Source organism: Phaethon aethereus (assembly GCF_964289735.1).
Source record: "Phaethon aethereus genome assembly, chromosome: 2".
Classification (NCBI taxonomy): domain Eukaryota; kingdom Metazoa; phylum Chordata; class Aves; order Phaethontiformes; family Phaethontidae; genus Phaethon; species Phaethon aethereus.
Window position 1 is genome coordinate 158,482,895 of NC_138582.1, and position 19,210 is coordinate 158,502,104.

Here is a 19,210-nt window from a genome sequence, read left to right on the forward strand (position 1 = left end):
GAGCTTTTTTCGCTATTGCTCAACAATGTAAAATACTAGCATCACTGAGTGCACAAACCACCACATAAAAGACATGAAGTTTTCCTCACAGAAATCCAGGACTGCCGTACCATTGCATTTCCAATGCTGGCCTCTTGATAAAAAGATTCTTAATCAAGATGAAGAATCTAAAAGTCCCATAGCTTAGTAGTAAGAGCACGCATCCACTGGGAACTATGTGCTTCAATCCTGGAAAAAGGGCAGGTTATTTGTATTATATTTAAGACCTCAGTTTCTAAAATGAATTGCCATAAATGAGAGGCATCACTTTTTCTTCTCATTCTCAATTAAAACAGAACAAAACCAACTTAAATCACTTCTGATTAGTGAAAAGAATTCAAACTAGCCTCCTAGAGCAACCTGGTACTTTTACATGTACTTCCATCTCCTAGACTTTCACAGCATGAGTGAAATAAGCCCACAGGTATTCAAATTTCAATTCAGGTTGGGATAGACTTGTGGAATAATATGATGCTAGTCAGTGAGGGTGACTACAGACTGTTGATATACTAAAATTAAATACTAAAAGATATTAATATGAATAAAATATGAAACTAGGCCAACTGTATACAGGAAGCACTTGTTTCCACAAATTAATAACAAAATTTTCAAATAAATTTTAAAGCTGTAAAATTAGGGTTTATATAAACTATATAAATTATATAAAATAACTATAAAATAAATAAAACTATTAGAAACTATTATATTTATTACTATAAAACTATTATTTTATATAATAACATATAAATAACTATAGTTTTTATATAAACTATTTTATACTTTTAATTTTCACATTCATTCATCATTTTTCTTCTTCTTTTGGGAATCAAAGTATGTCCAGCTAGCCCATGAGTTCCAATGTCTAACTGTTTATTTGGGTTTTGGTAAACCCAGCTTAAAGGCTAGAAAATTACCTGTACCTAGTTCATTGTTAATTTTTATTTATTTTTCTTGGTAATCTCTCTCAGATCACAAAATGAAGCAAAATGGAATTAGGAAACAAAATGAAATTAGTTATTGTTTTCGTTGGTATAAGGAACTAATTTTAGCCACAACTGTAGAAGACAGATGGTTCTACAGCACAAAAAGAGTTCTTTATGACAGAGAAAGTTACAGGAGAAAGAGAGTGTACGACAGCTAGAGCAAAATAGGCTTGAAAAGGCTGAGACCTTTAACTCCATTTTTGCCTCCAAATAAGAAAACAGTTTTCACCTTTCGGATGTTGCCACTCCAGTTTTCTTCTTAATTTTCTTCAGAGCAGCCTCAATACAAGTGTCACTTTACCTTGACAGATGTGTGTCTAGTTAAAATGTCTGCTCAAAACTTTGCCTAAAAATACACTATTCTCATCACTTAACACATTGAAGTCTGCATTTCATAAACTAATTTAGAAGGACCTTATTAAAAGTATTAAATAAAATAACTTCAAGTATATAAAAAAATACATCTCCTCTGTATACATCATGCAAAGGCTTATAACAGGGATCATTAGTGACAAGACTTACCCCAAGATTTTTACCTTTCACTACACTTAGCACGTGCATTTGTTTCCTATTTCAGAATGCTGAAATTAAGTAGTTGTTTCATTTCAAAGCTTGCATATGTTTCTCTGAAGTACTTACATGCACTGTGAAAGAAAACTGACTTCGTATTTTAATTAACACAGAGTCAGAGTGTCAAAAAGCTTAGCACTTAGTACTTAGAATAGAATCACAGATTCCTGAAACATAGAACTGAATGGACTAATCTAGAAGCAAAGATCTCTTTTGGAGCTATTACCCACTTAAGTATGTGTAATGTGAAATGTGCATTTTTCTTCCAGACTATATGGTTACAATGCAGATAGAATGACAATATATAATGAAAACTCAAAACTCCAACACTGACTTTCATTTTCATTCAGAAGTATCTGTGACTTCACATTGGTAAACTCTAGCAATTAGCAGAGGAACATGGTAACTTAAATAGTACAATTTTGCTAAGCTCAGAAAAACAGAAATATCCAAATTTATCTGGAAATTTATCAGTGAATACACTCTGTGATACAAACGAGAGTTTTTAAAAGGTGACAAAAATAAACACCCTGCAAGAATTACCATCTTTGTAGTTCATCTTAAGTTAAACATAATTTAAAAAAAATATTAAAAAGATCCAAGTTCTGGCCTTTAAAGACAGACAAAAAACCCCCTATATTTCCACAAAAGTATCTGACCCATTTCAGCAAGCCTGCAAAACTGCTGAACACTGAAGGAATTCTAGAGGTTGGCCATGTAATTAGCACACACCAAGTATTCAGAGCTACTTGCTGTAACACTGTAGTACAAAAGAATTTTGGAGCACAGTGCTCTGCTTATTTGCATTTCAATATACTTTGCATCTCTTTAGTAAATGAACTATAGGAATAAGCAGATACAGAAAGAAAATGGATAAATTGCTACCTTTTAAAGCTAAATTGTGTATTTTGCACACACAAAACTAAATCTAAAGTACTTTCCTAGCACTTCCACAAATTCAAGTACTCCATATGTTTATATTAAACATTAAACATTTACATTTTGCTAGGAATATTGACTACCAAGTTTTGCCCCATATCAAATGTTTATCACAACTTGTAATCACCTCAGGCTTCTAAGGAGTTGTACAGAAATCTCAGTGTGAACAGAACAACTTCTTACTAAATCTATTTACTGTATTGTATAATTCACAATTTTTATAAAAACTGAAAGTGTCAGCAGAAGTCTATCTATAACTTAGTCTTCCAGTAAGACATACACATATAGTATTAGTTTGGCATTTACATTAAACTTGTGTCATCATTTCTTCATATCGAGTAATTGTTACAGAAATTAACAATCTTCATGCACATGCAGTCATAAGCTTCAACAACAAAGTTCTGATGTCTGGACACACTACTTGATAGTGCAGGTTTTTGGTGGGGTCTTGGTTGTTTGTTGGTTGGACTTTTTTCAGTTACAGCTTTCTACCTATAAGCCAGGAAAGATGGCACCAGCCTGACAATACTCTTGATCAAATACAAGTTGTGTAATCTATGAAATGAGGGTGATAGCACATCCTTATCATACCCTGGGAAATGGACTGGGAGAAAGTCAAATTAAGAATTAGTAATTTAACTAGGTTTAGGAAGGTATTTATAAAGTACGATATTTGGGGCCAAACATCTAGCAAGTACACAAATACACAGCTCACTGCTGGGTGACAACCATCTCTGATTTTCTCAGCATTTTCAAGCTCCTGGTGGCACATGAAGATTTTCATATATTAAAAAAATTACTTTTAAATGAAGTAGTTTTAGCATATACCTTGTAAAAAGTACTTCCCACACCAAAAAAAAAAAAAAAAAGAGGTTGATATGATGAAAGGGAATGACATCTACAACATTTTTTTATTTATACTATTCACTCTCCATGAGGTTTCCACAAAAACTCAAGTATAATATAGAAGATAAATACAGAATGAAAAAAACCAAAAACTAACCTCATAAACAAAATACACTTTGGCTTTTACATAGATTCCCATGCGTACTACTGCGCGCACAGCAGCATTCATACCTGGGAAGAAAAAGCAAAATCACATTGTTATAGGTTATTCAGTATTTTTTGTACTCTATATATTTCTCAGTGTGTTTTAAAAAAAGGAAACATTAATTCATTCCTGAAGAAAGACAACAATCAGCATCTATTAAAACAGAAATTTGCTTAATGACAGTGCAATAAGCCCATGAGTATCAAGGGTGCAGAACTATTTGCTTTGTTACAATAATTATGTGGATGCCAGTATGTGTGTTAATCAGAGATTAAATTGCTACTGATTGTAAAACACCATTGTAACTGCCACTAAACCAGAAACAGAAAGTAAACTAATTTCACAATAACGATTAGTTTTCTATCTGAAATGTAAAACATCCAGCCAGTTAAAATTCAGCTTCTTAGGCTGAGAAATTATATCGTAGAAGTTCTTTTTCCTGAGCTTTCCAAAGTAACCCAGGTATATACACAGTATTTTGTGGGTAGCACAGCCAAAGCTCCTGACATGGACAGGTATCCACTTAAAAAGACAGAAATAGCAGTAATTTAACACAAGAAAAGCTGCATGAGACTCATTTGACAGAAGAGCGCCTAGATGTCACTTTGCTTCCCAGAATTGCACACTCACACTGGAATTCTCTGTTTACAGACATTTGACAAATTATACTGATGTAAAAATCTTCCATTTAAGGCCAGTGGTCAAACACTTAACCTCCTGAGCAACTGTGAAAGTTCCACTACACGGATCAAATGAATTTGTTGTAACCCATCCCTTCAGATACTGTGTTACCTTACTCGTTATTGAGAAAGCTCCCAAAAGTAATAAACTAATTGCTCCCATAGCACTTAAATAGACACAAGAGATTATGCAAAGCATGAAGACAGAAGTGGTTAGGCTACACTGAAAGAAATAGCCTCAGCACATCAGTTGAAAAAGGATGCCAGAAATGTGACAATCCAAAATATTGGGCACCAATTCTCCAAAACCATTGCACTTAATATAAAAATAGCGAAGTCATAGGTCTGCTCTGCTGTTCGACATAGGTGTTAAAGTGTTCACCTATATGGAGATGTAAAAAGTTGGTAACTAGAATACATAAACCCACAACACAGTCAGCCATAAAGATCTACTCCTACAATATCCACTATTATTGGAAAAAACACTGAGCTATAAAAGCTCACCTTCCTTAATAAAGAATGAGACTGAGGTTTTCTCCAAGATCTATTACTTAGGAACATACCAGATAGTCCCTGAAGTTGCCCAATGCAAAACAAAACATTAAGTTCACCAAAATCAAAAGTTGTTTTGTTGTTCATATAGATGTCACTGAGCATTAAGATTAAAATCACATATAACAGCGTTTTCACATCAATTCTGTATTGGGAAGTAACAGCAAGAGTTCTCTCAGCCAGAGCCAGCCTTGTGGCAGGGCTGGAAAAAGTTCTCAAATGCCAAGACAGCCAAAAGCACAGCTTTGGACGATGAGCTGGATCACGGCAAAGAAAAGCAGAGAATCTCATCTGACAGGCTGTACTGAAAAGAAAGTCAGCATACTCCATCTCGGATCAAAACAAATCTACTACACAGAGCAAAGTTATCTCCTCAGTGAAACAGTTTTCGTAACAAAAAGAACACCCCCACACCCACCCCCCTCACATACAGTGTCCCCTGGAAAGCAGAGACAAAGACCGTTAACTTTATAAAGCTGACAGTTCTATGGCACAGCACTGCCATTTTTCTCTACCAGGGAAGATGTAAGCGCAAGCTACTCCTTTCATCAAAGTCCACGGCTTGCTTCTATTAATGCACAACCACTGTATTGTCGTAAGTGAGAGGCTGGATTTATTTGGTTGTTAGGAAGGTTTTTTTGGTAGTTTTGGGTCTAAGAAGGGGGGTGTTTGGAGGGGGGGGGGCATTGTCATTGTTTGGGTTTAACCCCTGCCCGGCACAGAAACAAAGATAAGAACAACTTTTTATATTATCCATTTGGCTGCAGAATTCTAGAAAAGCAGCTAAAAGGTTCATTTTCTGAAGGGAAAAAGTTCATCCTCATTGGGTGAGGACTACTCAGAACTGCCCTTTTAAAAACCTTCTGTTTATGAGGTTCAACTTTGTCACCTCTCCCGTTTGCCACCTGAGAAGAAAAACTAAGACTATTTCAGGTATCTAATACATGTTCAATTATAAAGACTCCGGTATCTGATTCAGCAGTAGTCTCCGTATTCCAAGTATCTGTTGAATAAACAAAAAGCATCTGTGATCCAAAGAGGCTAAAGCAGAATAGTTTTGCCAGCAAAAATGTATCTTTAATAAAATACAAAGACATTAAATATAAACATCTATATGTTACATGTCTACCAAAAATACATACTTGTATTTTATCTGTTTCTTGCTCACATTTCTGCTTTATTGGTGCTTTTTATCTTTAGCATGCACCTCTCAATCAGTGTATTTTAAAGAAGGGTAGTAACTTTGTTCTCATTACAAATTCCCCAGATCCGCCATACCTTCGTTATGTATAAATTAGCCTACAAATGTTGATTTTGGTTTAACATTCGTACTTCTTCTAAAACAGAGTAAAATAGCAGCATTTATTTCTCAGAGTGACAAATCCATTAATTCGTTCCATGTGAATACATTTGTAATACAGCCACATACTTTTTTAGCGAATACTTTCCAGTTTCCATGTGTCTTACATGAGAAATGGGCAAAATTTGTAATTTATCTGCGGCAAGAAAGGGCAAAAACCCAGGGGAAAAAAAACCCACCACAAATTAGAGAAAGAAAGCATCTTCTCAGTACTACCACTGTAACTTTATAAGTTTATGCAACATACATTTTATTATAATTTGACAATGTATGTTTTATCTCTTTATACAGAAAAAGGACTTGGGCGTTTATTGGCAAGCTCCTGAAGAACTGGCTTACATTTCAGAAAGGCTGTGGACTGAAGGATGTTGTAATTTGATATGTACAAAATACAGTTAAAACATTGAAGCTTTAGACTTTTACATGTTGGCTATCTAAATCTGAATATACCGCTTGCAGTGATTCAAGTATGTAAATACAGAGAATTTCACAAAGTCTCTGTAGAACTTGTCTAACAAAATGTTGCTGTATTTGATTATTTGTGGAGTCTTACAATCGTATTTGTGAATTACCATAATAACTATGAAATGTAATTATATGCTTATTCTGAAAAAGAGATTTACCGGGTTAACCATGGATTTAGTCATGAATAAGTATACCCTGATAAACATATAGGATTAGAATAGCAGCTTCAGAAGAAAGCCACACGTAAAACCAGTATTTTTTTATAACGTAAGAATTATTTAAAATTTTTTCTGAATTACCAGTTGCTTTTGCATTAAAGGCTTTGACAGAGGAAAAGATTTATTTTGTTCTTTTGGACTCAAAGATTAAGTAATCTGCAACTACTGACATCTTTTTACATAATGTCTGAAATTAATTTAAGAGTTGATAATTTACTGTCCTTCCTGATACTGTATATTCAATTGTCTTTGAAAGGAATACTTTTCATAGCAGGGTTACAAACAGTACTGCAGAAATCCTGAAATTATTTTAAAGGCACTCCCTTCCCCCAAAAGGGTATTCCTCTCCCATGCTACATCCTGTTCCATGTACAGACACACTGCTACAACAGAGGAGTTTAAATAAAATTAAAACCCTATTGTGTGTTTAAGCCAAGTTTTCCTCACTTTAGTCAGCTAGACAGGCCTTTAAATAAGTAACTGTAATACTAACCATATAAAAGAAAGATCAAAACTACGCATCTTGGACAAGCATCAAGAAATACTTAAGTACCACCAATTTTAAAGATAAACATTAGCTTTAATGCATGCTTAATGACTTAGCACGTATGTTTAACGCCACCCTGAATAAAGATTCAGATTTAAAAGATTATATAGCAAAACACAGAAACTAAAGAAAATTACCAAACAGAAAGACTTTATTCAAGCATGTAAATCGATACATCAGTAATGATATAAGAGCCTATAATCATCAAAAGGAAAGTTGAAAAGAAGCAGTCAAATACAAGAACTGAACAAATCACTACAAAAAGAATTTGGTTTTTTTCCATTTACTTTTAATTACATAACAGATTTTATTGCATATAATCACAATAATGATTCTAGATACCTGAAAAAAACACTATACAGTTGTTCTAAACAGTGACACTGTATTAGAACACTCTACTGCACAAATATATACAATAGCACAACACCTAGACTACATCCATATCTCCTCCTTCAAAATTTAAAAAAAGTCTTAAGAGACTAGTTTCAATCATAGAATCCACTAATTATAGCAGTTCCTCAAAAACATTAAATGCATTGAAATAGTTACGCTCGTGCATTAATAACTACATTCCTTAATTTTACATATGTATAATAGTATAAATATAATTGGTATGGATACATATATATGTATTTTATATATATGTCTATACACTATTATTTGCTGGAAAAGGTGCCTTTTTTGGGGGGCTAGAATTCAAAAATTCCTTGTGACTATCTTGAAATCACGTTATTGTTAACAAATAAACTCTGTAATTTGGACAACATAAAAGGAGTGTGGTTCCCCCTTCCCCATCATGGTTTTTCATTTGTTTGGCATTTTTACATTTATTTTATTTGTTCAGTAGCAAATTTTTCCATCATATGCTACAAGGACAACATCAGTACATCTACGCTAATATATTAAATGTGTCCTGTAATGCTCCTTGGAGGCCTGTAATGCTTCACAAGTAGAAATATGTAATCTTTGCTTCCACAGTCATGACCTGTAATATTCCAAAACTCTGGAATCCAAGAGGCTATACGGTTCTTTTTAGCTGTTTCTAAGATCAGTATTTACTGAAAGAGTGGAGTTTATTTGTTCAGTGGCAAAATTTCTTCTTCCAATATAAGTTACCAGGACAACAGCAGCATATCTGCACTACTGTAATAAATACGCCTCAAAATGTTGGGAAGGCTATCATGCTTCAAACACAGAGATACGTAGATCTTTACTTCAGCAGTCATCATCTATGATATTCCAGACCATTACCATGTAATCCCTAAGTCGGTTACTTATGCTGTCTTCCACAACACTAAGTCTTTGAGTTTATCTCAAAAATAACACCGTCACATTCAAAAACAAAAATGCCGGTCAACAGCTCAAAGTAGCCACAAACACATCACTCCTCAACAGTACAGAATCACCTTCTGTCAGAAGCTTTTGGATGACATTGTTCCTGCTGCTGAGCCATACCTATCATGGTCCTAGAATATGCAGATGGTTGTACAAACATAAGTGACCTACGGCAACCAAAACTGTCAGTGGCAGCCACTGGCAACCAGTGTAAAATACCACCAGTGTACTTTATGACCTGAAGCAGACCATGGCCAGAGTCCCACAAAGCGAAGACAGAAGCCAGACTTAAAATCCATTTCTTAGTCCACCTTTCTGAGCTGCAACCACTACCATTTAGAAACAGTCCAGAAACAGAACTAAACTCTTGACTTGTCAAGACTTCTTTCGCCTCTCAAGGTACTTGTGATTATGGTGAAAAGTACTTGGTTTTAGTTCACAGTTTAACAGCTGGCTAGCCAAAGTGATGGACTGCAAAGCTTAGTACTTACAAACTTAAGTGTATGAAATATACATCTTTTTTCTGTGAAATAAATCATTGATAAACTCTTTAACTCCACCGAAGTAATACACTTGTGTTTAGAATATAGTGACTAAACTATAATAGTTCCAGTATGACGTATACATATTCTCTAGTCCTTAATATTCCATGGGTAATAAAAAGGACAAACAAAAAACCTTGCGAGGAAATACCACAAATGTGGGGAACTACTTTAAACCTTAACATGTCCTATAAATAGAAAGGCTTGTGTAATTTACCTAATGCTACTTCTAAATTATTAAAAAGTACAATAACAGCAAAGGCAGTACTTCTATTTTAAAAGAATTTCAAGTATATTTTGTTCTGGACTAAGATTTGCAGCCTACCAATCTAAATCAAGGCATCTATTGACATGAAGATTATGTGTTTACTGTAACACTAATAGATGTTCTTTCCACTCAATTTCCTGTGAGTTTAGTTTGCATTACAGGTATTCTGAAGATTTCTAGTCTGGCAAATAAAAAAAAAAAAACCAACAACAACAACCACACCAAAACATAAAACCCCAAAAAGGAGACTGGAATTTTTTTTTTTTAATTAGTACTTTTCTGCCTACTTCAGAGTTAGTAGTTTTGCTTCACCTACAGTTTGCTTGAACATATATTTTCAAACAGCTCTGCAGTAATAGCAGCATATTTCCTTCTGCTTATACTTCACAATTCACTTCTCTCGCACGTTTGCCCTACAGAGGGCAAGTGACCTTGACAGGGCATGACTCATTCTGTCCCTTGTTTAACTCTTAACCTAGCATGCAAACAGACTTGAGGTTGCATATTTTACACATCTACATCATCACCAAGATAGTAAGGATTATGAACCTCAACTGTGTTGTGCGCTTCAGTTGAAATGATCAAGTTCTAAAATGTTGCGGCATTTTGGCTTTTTTTCCTTATTCTTCTAAGTTAGGACAACGCTGCCTGGATTTGGAAGTCATCCAGTTTACTTTGTTTGGTCTTTGTGACAACCTCACTCCTCAGACGGCAACTTTCACGGGCAGTTCCTTTTTATCCCTCCATGTAAATATGCTGCAGTTGCAATATGCCACATAATAAAGTCTAGACGTTACCCATGGATTGTGCAAGTCCTTTAAATGCTTTAATTCACACAGAGGCAAGTGCAGATTAATACTTTATAAAAAGAGATGCATCTGCTGCTGCATTATATAATCTCCAGCCACGCAGAAGCGAGGAGCAGGGCTCAGCCTCTTGCTGAACATGCTACTGCTGCTTGAGGCAATGCCCTGTTACGCTTCAAACTGAAAATGGCGATCTGGCGACTAGGCTATTAAAACAAAGATGCCTTGATTCACAGTCCCTCCTAGAATCACTTAGCGGTGGAATTGATGACAATCAGAACGTGGATAAAACTTGAGCAAGTGTAACCCCAGCGAGGGGCAAGAGAGAAGCCGTTTGCGGGCGTCAACTTGCATTTTCCCTGGAACTGCAACGTTTTCCTCTCCGGTTGGTACCAAATCCCTTCCAGCCCCGATTAGAAAGGGTTTCAGATAATCCCAGGTAAACCCGGGGGCTCCCCCGTTATTCCTGCGGTCAGAGGGAGGGAGGGAGGATGCTTCTCCCAGCCCAGATGACGCAAAGAGGCGGAATCTGCAGCGACTCGCGGCGGATCACGTACACACCGGCGGCGGGCAGGGAGCGCAGAGACGCTGGTCCACACAGCCACCGCCTTACGGCGCGCCGGGAAAGCGGGCCCAGGGGCGGCCGCGGCCCGCGCCCGCTCCCACCCCACCGGGACGTGGGGCAGAAGCCCCGTCCGCGGCTGCGGGCTGCCCCCCGCGTAAAACTCTGGGGAAACCGGTCATGAAACTACCGAGCCCATGCAAAAAAAACCGAGAGAGAGGTTCTTCCCCTCGCCGCCACCTCTATTCTCTTCACAAACGCGAGTAAGAGTGCCGTTTCTTCTTTAGGTGAAAGTACTTTCGAGACACTCCCGGGGGAAAAAAAAAAAAAATCGTAATTGAAGGGAAGGACCTAAAAGCAATCATCATTAAACAACTCTGCTGGCGAAAGCAGAGCAAGAGTCCTCTCAAATAGCATGGAGCATTGCACATCTGAAATCTTAATTAAACTTCCAACTACTAATATATATGAGTTTTTTTTGGTAAAGAAAGGGAAACGAAAACGTAGGAAAACATGACTTCGTGACTAAGTATATTGTGATCAAGCCTCTTTTCTTTCCCCTTCCCTCTTGGCGTCTATAGGTCTTTTGTTCGCCCTGTCCCGTAGCTATGACCCCCTCTACACTTGAGAGATTGAAGGAGGTGAAACACGTTTCCAACGTATTCCTACGGGGCTGGGGAGTAAACTACCATCTGAGCTTTCTAAATCGTGGGTAGGAACACAGCAGTGTTCCTGGTGCCAAAACGAAGTGAAAACAGACGAGGCGAGGGCTGGCAGAGCCCCAGCAGCGAAGACAGCCTCCCACCCGCCGTGCAAGGCGGCACGACCTCCTCCCCTGTGCAGAACAGCAATCCGCTCTTCCTCCTCACTCCCCTCTCCCACCGTCTCCCGAAGGGTGAACACATGTTGGTGGCAAAAGTTTTTTGGAGCGTTTCTACGCTCTTCCCTGCCGAGACAGGCTCAGAGGAAGTGTGATGAAAAAGGAAGGGAGGAGGAAGGACGAGGGTATGTTGGCGGCTCAGGCACGCAGGCCGCGCCAACATGATTTCTCTTTTAAATAATTTTAGTAAGAGAGACGGCTCGAGGGCCAGCACGGGAAGAGGAGCTCGAGAATCACGGCGACCTGGCGTGCCCCCCTTCCCCGGCACCCCTCTCTCCACTGCCGCCACGTGCGCCAGCAGCGCGGCTTCCCGCAGCCGCCCCGGGGCAGCCCGTGCTTCCTACTCCCTTCTCGCAGGCGCTGCTAACGCCCACCGGCTCCTTCCCCAACCGCCCGCATGGGCGCCCTGCGTGCCCGGGAGGCCCTTGGCGTTCCTGCATGCCTCACACCGTCCCCCGAAGGGCTCCTCACCCTCCCATTCTGCTGCCACCACTCCCCACCGTGTCCGCAGTTCCAACCCCCCGCCCCACTCCCTCATCTTCTGCCTCTCCCTCCCTCTCGGCTCCCTCCCCTCGCTCCCGGAGTGAGCGGTGTGAGCAGCTACCTTGGGCATCGCCGCCGCTGGTCAGCACCCCGATGGCCTTCCCGGTGCCCGAGAGGTTCTCGAAGAACTTCGGCTGGTGATCCATGGCGCTGCAGGGGTGGCACCGGCGAGCGAGACGGAACGCGGTGGCTGAGGGAGCCCCTGGCCGCGGGGCTCTGCCTTGCTACCCGAGCTGCACACTCCGCTGGATCAAATACTTGGCCTCTGCGGGAAAAGAGCCCGAAAAATCCCGGTATAGGCGCGTATTCACAGACAGGTATATTTCTACAGAAAAAAAAATGAGGGGAGGGGGCGGCTGTGTGAAAAAACAAAACGGGGAAAAAAAAAAGATGAGTTGAGAGCGGAGACGAGCTACAAGCTCTCACATCGCAGCCAACCACCCGCCTCTTCCCCCCGCCTCTTGCCTGCAGCCGCTTCCTCTCCCCGCTCCCGCTGACAGCCCTACGCGGCGCGACCCGGCACCGCCCTCCAACGCCCCTTCAGGAGCCGGGGCTGATGGGCGGGCCAGGGAGCCAATGAGAAGGCGAGCTGCCGCCTCGAGTGGCGGCCGTTGCGGCGGGCGGGCAGTGTAGTTACGTTCGGAGGGAGCTGGCAGGTGGGGGGGTGGGTGGCGCGAGGCTGAGGGAGCGGTCGGCGGCGGGGGCGGGGCTCCAGGTGGGGGCGGGAGCCCCCGCGGCGCCCTTCCCCCAGCGGCGCCTGAGGCGGGGGCGATGCGGGAAGACGGTTGGGCTCTTGGTAGGGCGGCAGCGGAGGGGGAGGGAGTTCTGTCGGCTGTAGTTAACTCTGTCGGCTGTAGTTAACTCGTCCTCTCCGCGGTACAACTGAGTCCCCGTCGCGGGTGTGGAGCTGCGGGAGCGGGCTGCCCGGGCAGCCCCTGCCACGGGAGCTCTCCGGCGGCCGCAGCCGTGCTGAGGCGGCCGTCAGGGTCCCACGTTGTGGAGCTCGGCTCTCCGGGATGACTCTGGGTGTGCCCGGCGCTGGTTGGGAGCGGCCGGCTCGTGTGAGCTCTGCTGCCGGCCTGGCGGGCGGCGGGGGCTGCTCGAGGGGGAGCGCCCAGCCGTCTCTGCCAGAGGCTCGAGTGGGAAATCTGCCTCCAGCGTGTCGGTAGCTCAGTGCCCTGTTCTTGTAAGGCGGCTTGGCCTGTCCTCTCACGCTCCGCTGTTGCTTGGAAGACTCGCATCAGTGGGCGAGGAGCACAGCACCCGCAGTGATGCAGGGTAAGACGGCAGTTACTTCTGCCGTCGTCTGGCAGGGTTTGTGTCACAGGGTCTGGTCCACGTCTGCCTTGTCAGGCAGGGATGCCCAAAGGCCTAAGGCTCGGCTCATTCTCTTTTTTGCCTGCCTCATGCCTTCTCGGGTATGTCTCGCTGCTGTGGCATCCCGAAACTGTAGCAGCTGTTCAGGTGCACGTATGAAGAAGGAAGTTACTTCTTTTAAGTATTTACAGCTTAGAGACAAAGGTTAAGGTTAAAGGAGCGAGAGAGGTAACGCAGTTGGGCAAAATTACTCTAGGTAGGAATCTCAGTCTTTCTCCTTCCCTTTTGTTCTGCTGTTGTGCAGTGATGCATTTCCTTGGGGAGTGCTTAGCACTGGTAGAGAAACGCTTTCTTAAACTCGCTATATTGTAACACCGCGTCGGAGTACAACAGAATTATTTTGTTGATTGTAACAATGTGTGTAGTCATGCAAACAGCTTAAGACCCCGATTTTGTTAATTTAAGCAAATAAAGCTGTATTATCCAGTATACAGTTCTTTGCGGTACTCAGCTCCTGATTCTGCAAATACTTTTACTTATGCTAAGTTACTTGCTCAAAATTATAAAGCAAGTCAGGGAGAGTTGGGAACAGCAGCAAAATGCTGACTCAAGTTTTATATTTTAATTGCTGTAGTAATTATTGTATTATTCAACATCTTCATCACATCTTAGACTTAACTCACATTGTGAAAATACACGTGCTCATCCTGTCAACTTTCACACAGACACACGCAGAAGTACAGTCATTTGGGTAGTTTGGTCAAAATTACTCATAGATAAGTGTTTCAAGAAATCATACCTGCAAATAGATATGTATGCCTAGTATGTGGGCAGCTCACATTTGCGGATCTAGTCAGAGGCTAAAATGAGTGTGTGATTTGACAATGGAAAAGACACATTGCCAAATTATTTGCATCCCATGAACAATAGCGATTCTACAGGGAATTTAGTGTATTTTTTCCCAAATCTGAAGAGAGATCTGAGTCATAGATTATAATAAAGGTGAACTTTTGTTATAGAAATATATAAAGGCCCATAAAGTCCCACTCTGTTCATTCTGGTTTGAATTGGAATCACATTTGTTTCACAGACAGTGGCTCTGCAAAAGTGAAATTAAGGTCCTTGAGTGACTCGGGGCTTGATCCAAAGACTGTAAAATCAGTAGGAAGGCTTTTGGCTAATATGAACTGTTATGACAACTTTAAGATCATGGACCGGTAATAGTTGGTCATCTGAGCAACACTTTGAGGAAGCTTTGCACTGGTTCTGTTTCTGTTTCGTTTATGCAGTGTAGCTAAAGCATTCACACTTTGTCTGGAGGTAGACTTGTCCCTTTTGCTTCCAAATACAACCTTGATGCTAAGGAGGTTTTATTTTCTTTAAGTGTTTTTTCTCCGATTGCCTTATGCTACATAATGAACTTATAAATGATGTACTTTTTTTACCCTTGTTTACTAGGAAGCTGCCTATGATTTCACTGTTTTCATCATTTATTATAGCTATTCATTGTTCTTCAGCAGAGCTCTCAGGAAAGAATTGTATTTTGTCTGTGCCAACTCATTAAAGTAGAGGTGGGAGGAGAGGAAAGGATGTGAAACTGTTTGTTCCTGAGTCTGCCTTGATATACTTAAATATCTTCCAGCAATACAATTGCCTATAATCTTAAAGGGAGTGAATTCTTGGCTTAAGTATTGAAGATTGTTGGGGAAAACAGTCTTATTTAACCTTGTGGGATATAGTTACAATGCAGCTAGGTACACCTGTATAAATTATACTGACACAAAGAGAATAGACTCTTTTGAGATATGCAAACTGATAATAAAGAAACTGCATATCTGAATAAAACCTCAGCAGGTAATTTGCACACTACATTAGGCACTCTAATTGTCCTCTTACTGTACTATTAAATAGAATCAGTTTACATGGGATAGAGAGAACAGGTGGGTTTTGACTCTTCCCTGATACTGCCCATTGCAGATACTCTGCTGCGTCCTTTTCCATTGCCTCTTTGTTCCCTGTGCCAACTAGATCGAGCCTATCTGCCCATCTTTAAATCTTATCACTCCCTAAGAAATCCTGACTGACCTTTTAAAAATACTTTGGATTGCTACCCACCTCAACATACTGTGCCTGTATCATTACACGTGCTGCTTTTGAACTGTAAAACAGTTCATATCATGGATGTAGTATCACTGATGTATCCAGTACTTTGTTTGGCACATCTTCCATTGAAATTAAGTTGAACTAGGAAGAACAAGTCATGTCCAAAAAAGAATGAGATTATTGCTTGAGTAACAGAGCTGAATGAATGAATGGATTTCCAGCCAACTGAAACCATTTTCTACAACTAGACCTTTCTTTCATATGTGGGTTCTCCGGGATCTAGTGGTACGTGAGCCCACACTTCCAGTTTGTCTGATGCGCTTATAGGAGCTGTCTCTTCTGCCCAACTGTTGTTTTTTCATGAGACTTATGAGTCATAAAGACAATTAACTTTTCATATTCAACTTTTTAATGTTATTAAAAAACAGGCAGAGAACAGAGAATGAGATGGGAGGATTTACAGAAATTCCAGCATTTCAAAATGAAAAAGGCTTAGTCATGCACAGATTAGCGTGAAAAGAAGGAAAGAAGAAGTCATCGAGGTATCATTTCTGGGCAGATGCTGATAGTGATTTCTTTGTGAGGATTGACTGCTTTCTTCCATTAATACTACCATATTCCCTGGCCCTACATGTTGCATATAAACTCTTCTACTACTTAGTCTCTTTCCTATCTATCCTAAGAATATAAATTTTGTAGTACAGGGATGGGATTCTATGAGTTTTTTTTAATGTCTCTCTTGCATAATGACAGTCCTAGTGACACTAATGTACACAAGGCTTTCTTTATGCTAGAAATATAGGGTGTAAATGAGAGGAAATCTAGAACTAGTATGAGATGAGATATTGGAAGATCTCTTAAGAGATTTGACGGAAGGACTTGCTACTATGGTTGGATGAGGAAGGAAGGGAGATGAGGGCAATGGAATCACAGAATCATAGAATAGTTTGGGTTGGAAGGAACCTTTAAAGGTCATCTAGTCCAACCACCCTGCAATTATCAGGGACATCTGCAACTAGATCAGGTTGCTCAGAGCCCCGTCAAACCTGACCTGGAATGTTTCCAGGGATGGGGCATCCACCACCTCTCTGGGCAACATGTGCCAGGGTTTCACCACCCTCATTGTGAAAAAGTTCTTCCTTTTATCTAGTCTAAATCTGCCCTCTTTTAGTTTAAAATCATTACCCCTTGTCCTGCCGCAACAGGCCCTGCTAAAAAGTCTGTCCCCATCATTCTTACAAGCCCCCTTTAAGTACTGGAAGGCTGTGATAAGGTCTCCCTGGAGCCTTCTCGGCTAACACAGATTTGAGAGGGGGACATGACTGTAGCCAGAATAGTATTTTAATAAATATTCAAACAAGATTTTATTTTCCATTGTACTTTTCTTGTTTTCATGTCTAGTTGGTACTGATTTTGTTAGGGAGAGAGCTGCAATTGACATAGCCTTGAAGAGGAATTTACTTAAAACTGTGACCAATAGAGATGGTATGGAAAAGGTAATCAAAATATGAATCTGTTACTTCCCAGTAGTCATATAAAATTAATCAAAATAATTTTTACTGTAAAGATTGATAATATCTTGAGTCACTATAATATCAGCTGTTAAAAGAGGAGTTGTATCATGGGTCTATGAATATGCCCATTTTACACAGCGACAAAAATACTTAGTAACATACTATAGCAAGTGTAAGCCATTTAAATTGCCCAAGTAGCGCAAGAAGTGAGAAAGGGAAAAGATGTCACTTATAAAGGATGTTTGTTTGTTTGTTTTAATTTATTTTGAGTGAGGGATGATAATGTAAAACATCACTGTGTTCATTGTGAAAGAAAATCACTTATTGAATATCAGCTACAACTTTTTCTTGAATGTCAGGTGGCTGTTGCTTTGAATTTGCTGTACCTGACTCTCAGTTGAAGAGTTTAGGTACTAATCTAAGACATTAATGAAATTCCCACTAAAATCAAATGGCAAGACTTTTTAACAGTACTGGAATCGGGCCACGTATAAAAAACCCACAAATCTTATCCCCAAGTTTACTTGACTGTACCTGCTCTTTATTTAAAAAAAAAAAAGACTACAATGATTGAGTAGTATTTTTGTAGAAGTTATTTCCTCCACAATGTTTTTATTTATTTCAGAATCTAAATGTAAATTATGATTAAGCAATAGCACATTAATTTCTAGCAAAAATATTTTGACTGGGAATGTTGTTACATAACTTCAAAATCAAAAAGTACCGTTGAGCTCTTACTGGCTTTGAAGCTTCCATGTTTTTCTTGAAAATGTTCTATAAATAGTTATATGGAAAATGTCTCAACATGGTCTTTAGGCTTGATAGTTACTTCTTCCATGGCAAATTCATGTATCTTTTATTAAATGATGACACATTAAAATTTCTAATTTGTGCTCAGCAGGTTCATTATGTGGCATTGTCTTTTCTTCCTCCTGCTGCCAGCTGCTAAATTCACTGTTCAGTGCCACCATCAAGCAAATATTATTAATAAACTATGTGTTTCTAGGTTATCTAACTTTCAAACTTTGATTCTTGAAAAAAACAAGTTCTAAGCCCCTAAAAATGCATCTTTCTGTGGTTTGACATGACCTGGAGTCCACTTCTTAATTTCAAAGTACATTTTTCTTGTTTTATTGGGTAGGAGAATTCATGACTGAGCTAAGCACCACGCAAAAATATTGCAGACCAAAGGGGATTTGTGCAATTTTGAAATATATGCTGTGTCAGATACACTAGGTTTGGAATAATTGAGCCATGCTAGTCATACATGTATCGTAATTGCTCAGAGGTTTAAAAAACTCAGAAACAAAAAAACTACCGAAGACACTTCATTAAAAGGAAACATTGTGCTAATTAAACGGTTAATGAATCATACAATTGACTAAATTATTTCTCCTGGTTTGGGGGAGACGAATACGTAAGCCTTTCTTTCTCACTTAGAAAACTTCCACAGTGAGCCATCATTTGGCGCCACAGGATAATTTGTAAGCTTGCCCTACTATGAGCCACAAAAGGTATGTCTGGTTGGGAAATGGGTAAGGCCATGTATACATGTTCATAGTCCACGTTAAAAGGATCTAAACTAACCTGGATATTCTCAGAATGTGGTACTTCTGCAGCTTTCTCTTAAGTAGTGCAAACGATCTTAAGATATAGAGGAGAATTCTCACTATTTATGTGATGTGAATTAGGTTTGTTTAATGCTTAACATAAAAATATGAACAATAACATTAGAATATTGTCTAGAATGCAAAACTTCTTTCTCATAGATGAGTGCCCTAACTACTTGATTATTAGATGGTATTATCGTTTGTACAGTACTTCTGGATTCGTGAATCCTTGTAACAATTTCAGCAGGAGTGTTGGAGTGTCCTCATCCAGAAAAATGCCCTCCTGACTGATAGGGCAAATTGCAGAGGAAGGCTTCAAGGTACTT

The 19,210-nt window shown here is 39.8% G+C and overlaps 1 protein-coding gene across 3 annotated transcripts in view; it reads right to left on the reverse strand.

Moving 5' to 3' along the window:
* Positions 1-13,268, reverse strand: part of PFKP (phosphofructokinase, platelet) — a gene marked incomplete at its 3' end in the record, with an annotated part of 46,517 nt that extends 33,249 nt beyond the window's left edge. For all 3 annotated transcript variants that reach the window (XM_081996707.1, XM_081996706.1, XM_081996705.1), the window contains exons 1-2: positions 12,402-13,268; positions 3,535-3,608 (exon numbers count right to left, since the gene is read on the reverse strand). In XM_081996707.1, coding sequence (XP_081852833.1) covers positions 3,535-3,608; positions 12,402-12,486 — 159 coding nt within the window. In that variant the 5' untranslated portion in view covers positions 12,487-13,268. The remainder of the gene's footprint in view (positions 1-3,534; positions 3,609-12,401) is intronic.
* Between the last annotated feature and the right edge of the window lie 5,942 nt (positions 13,269-19,210).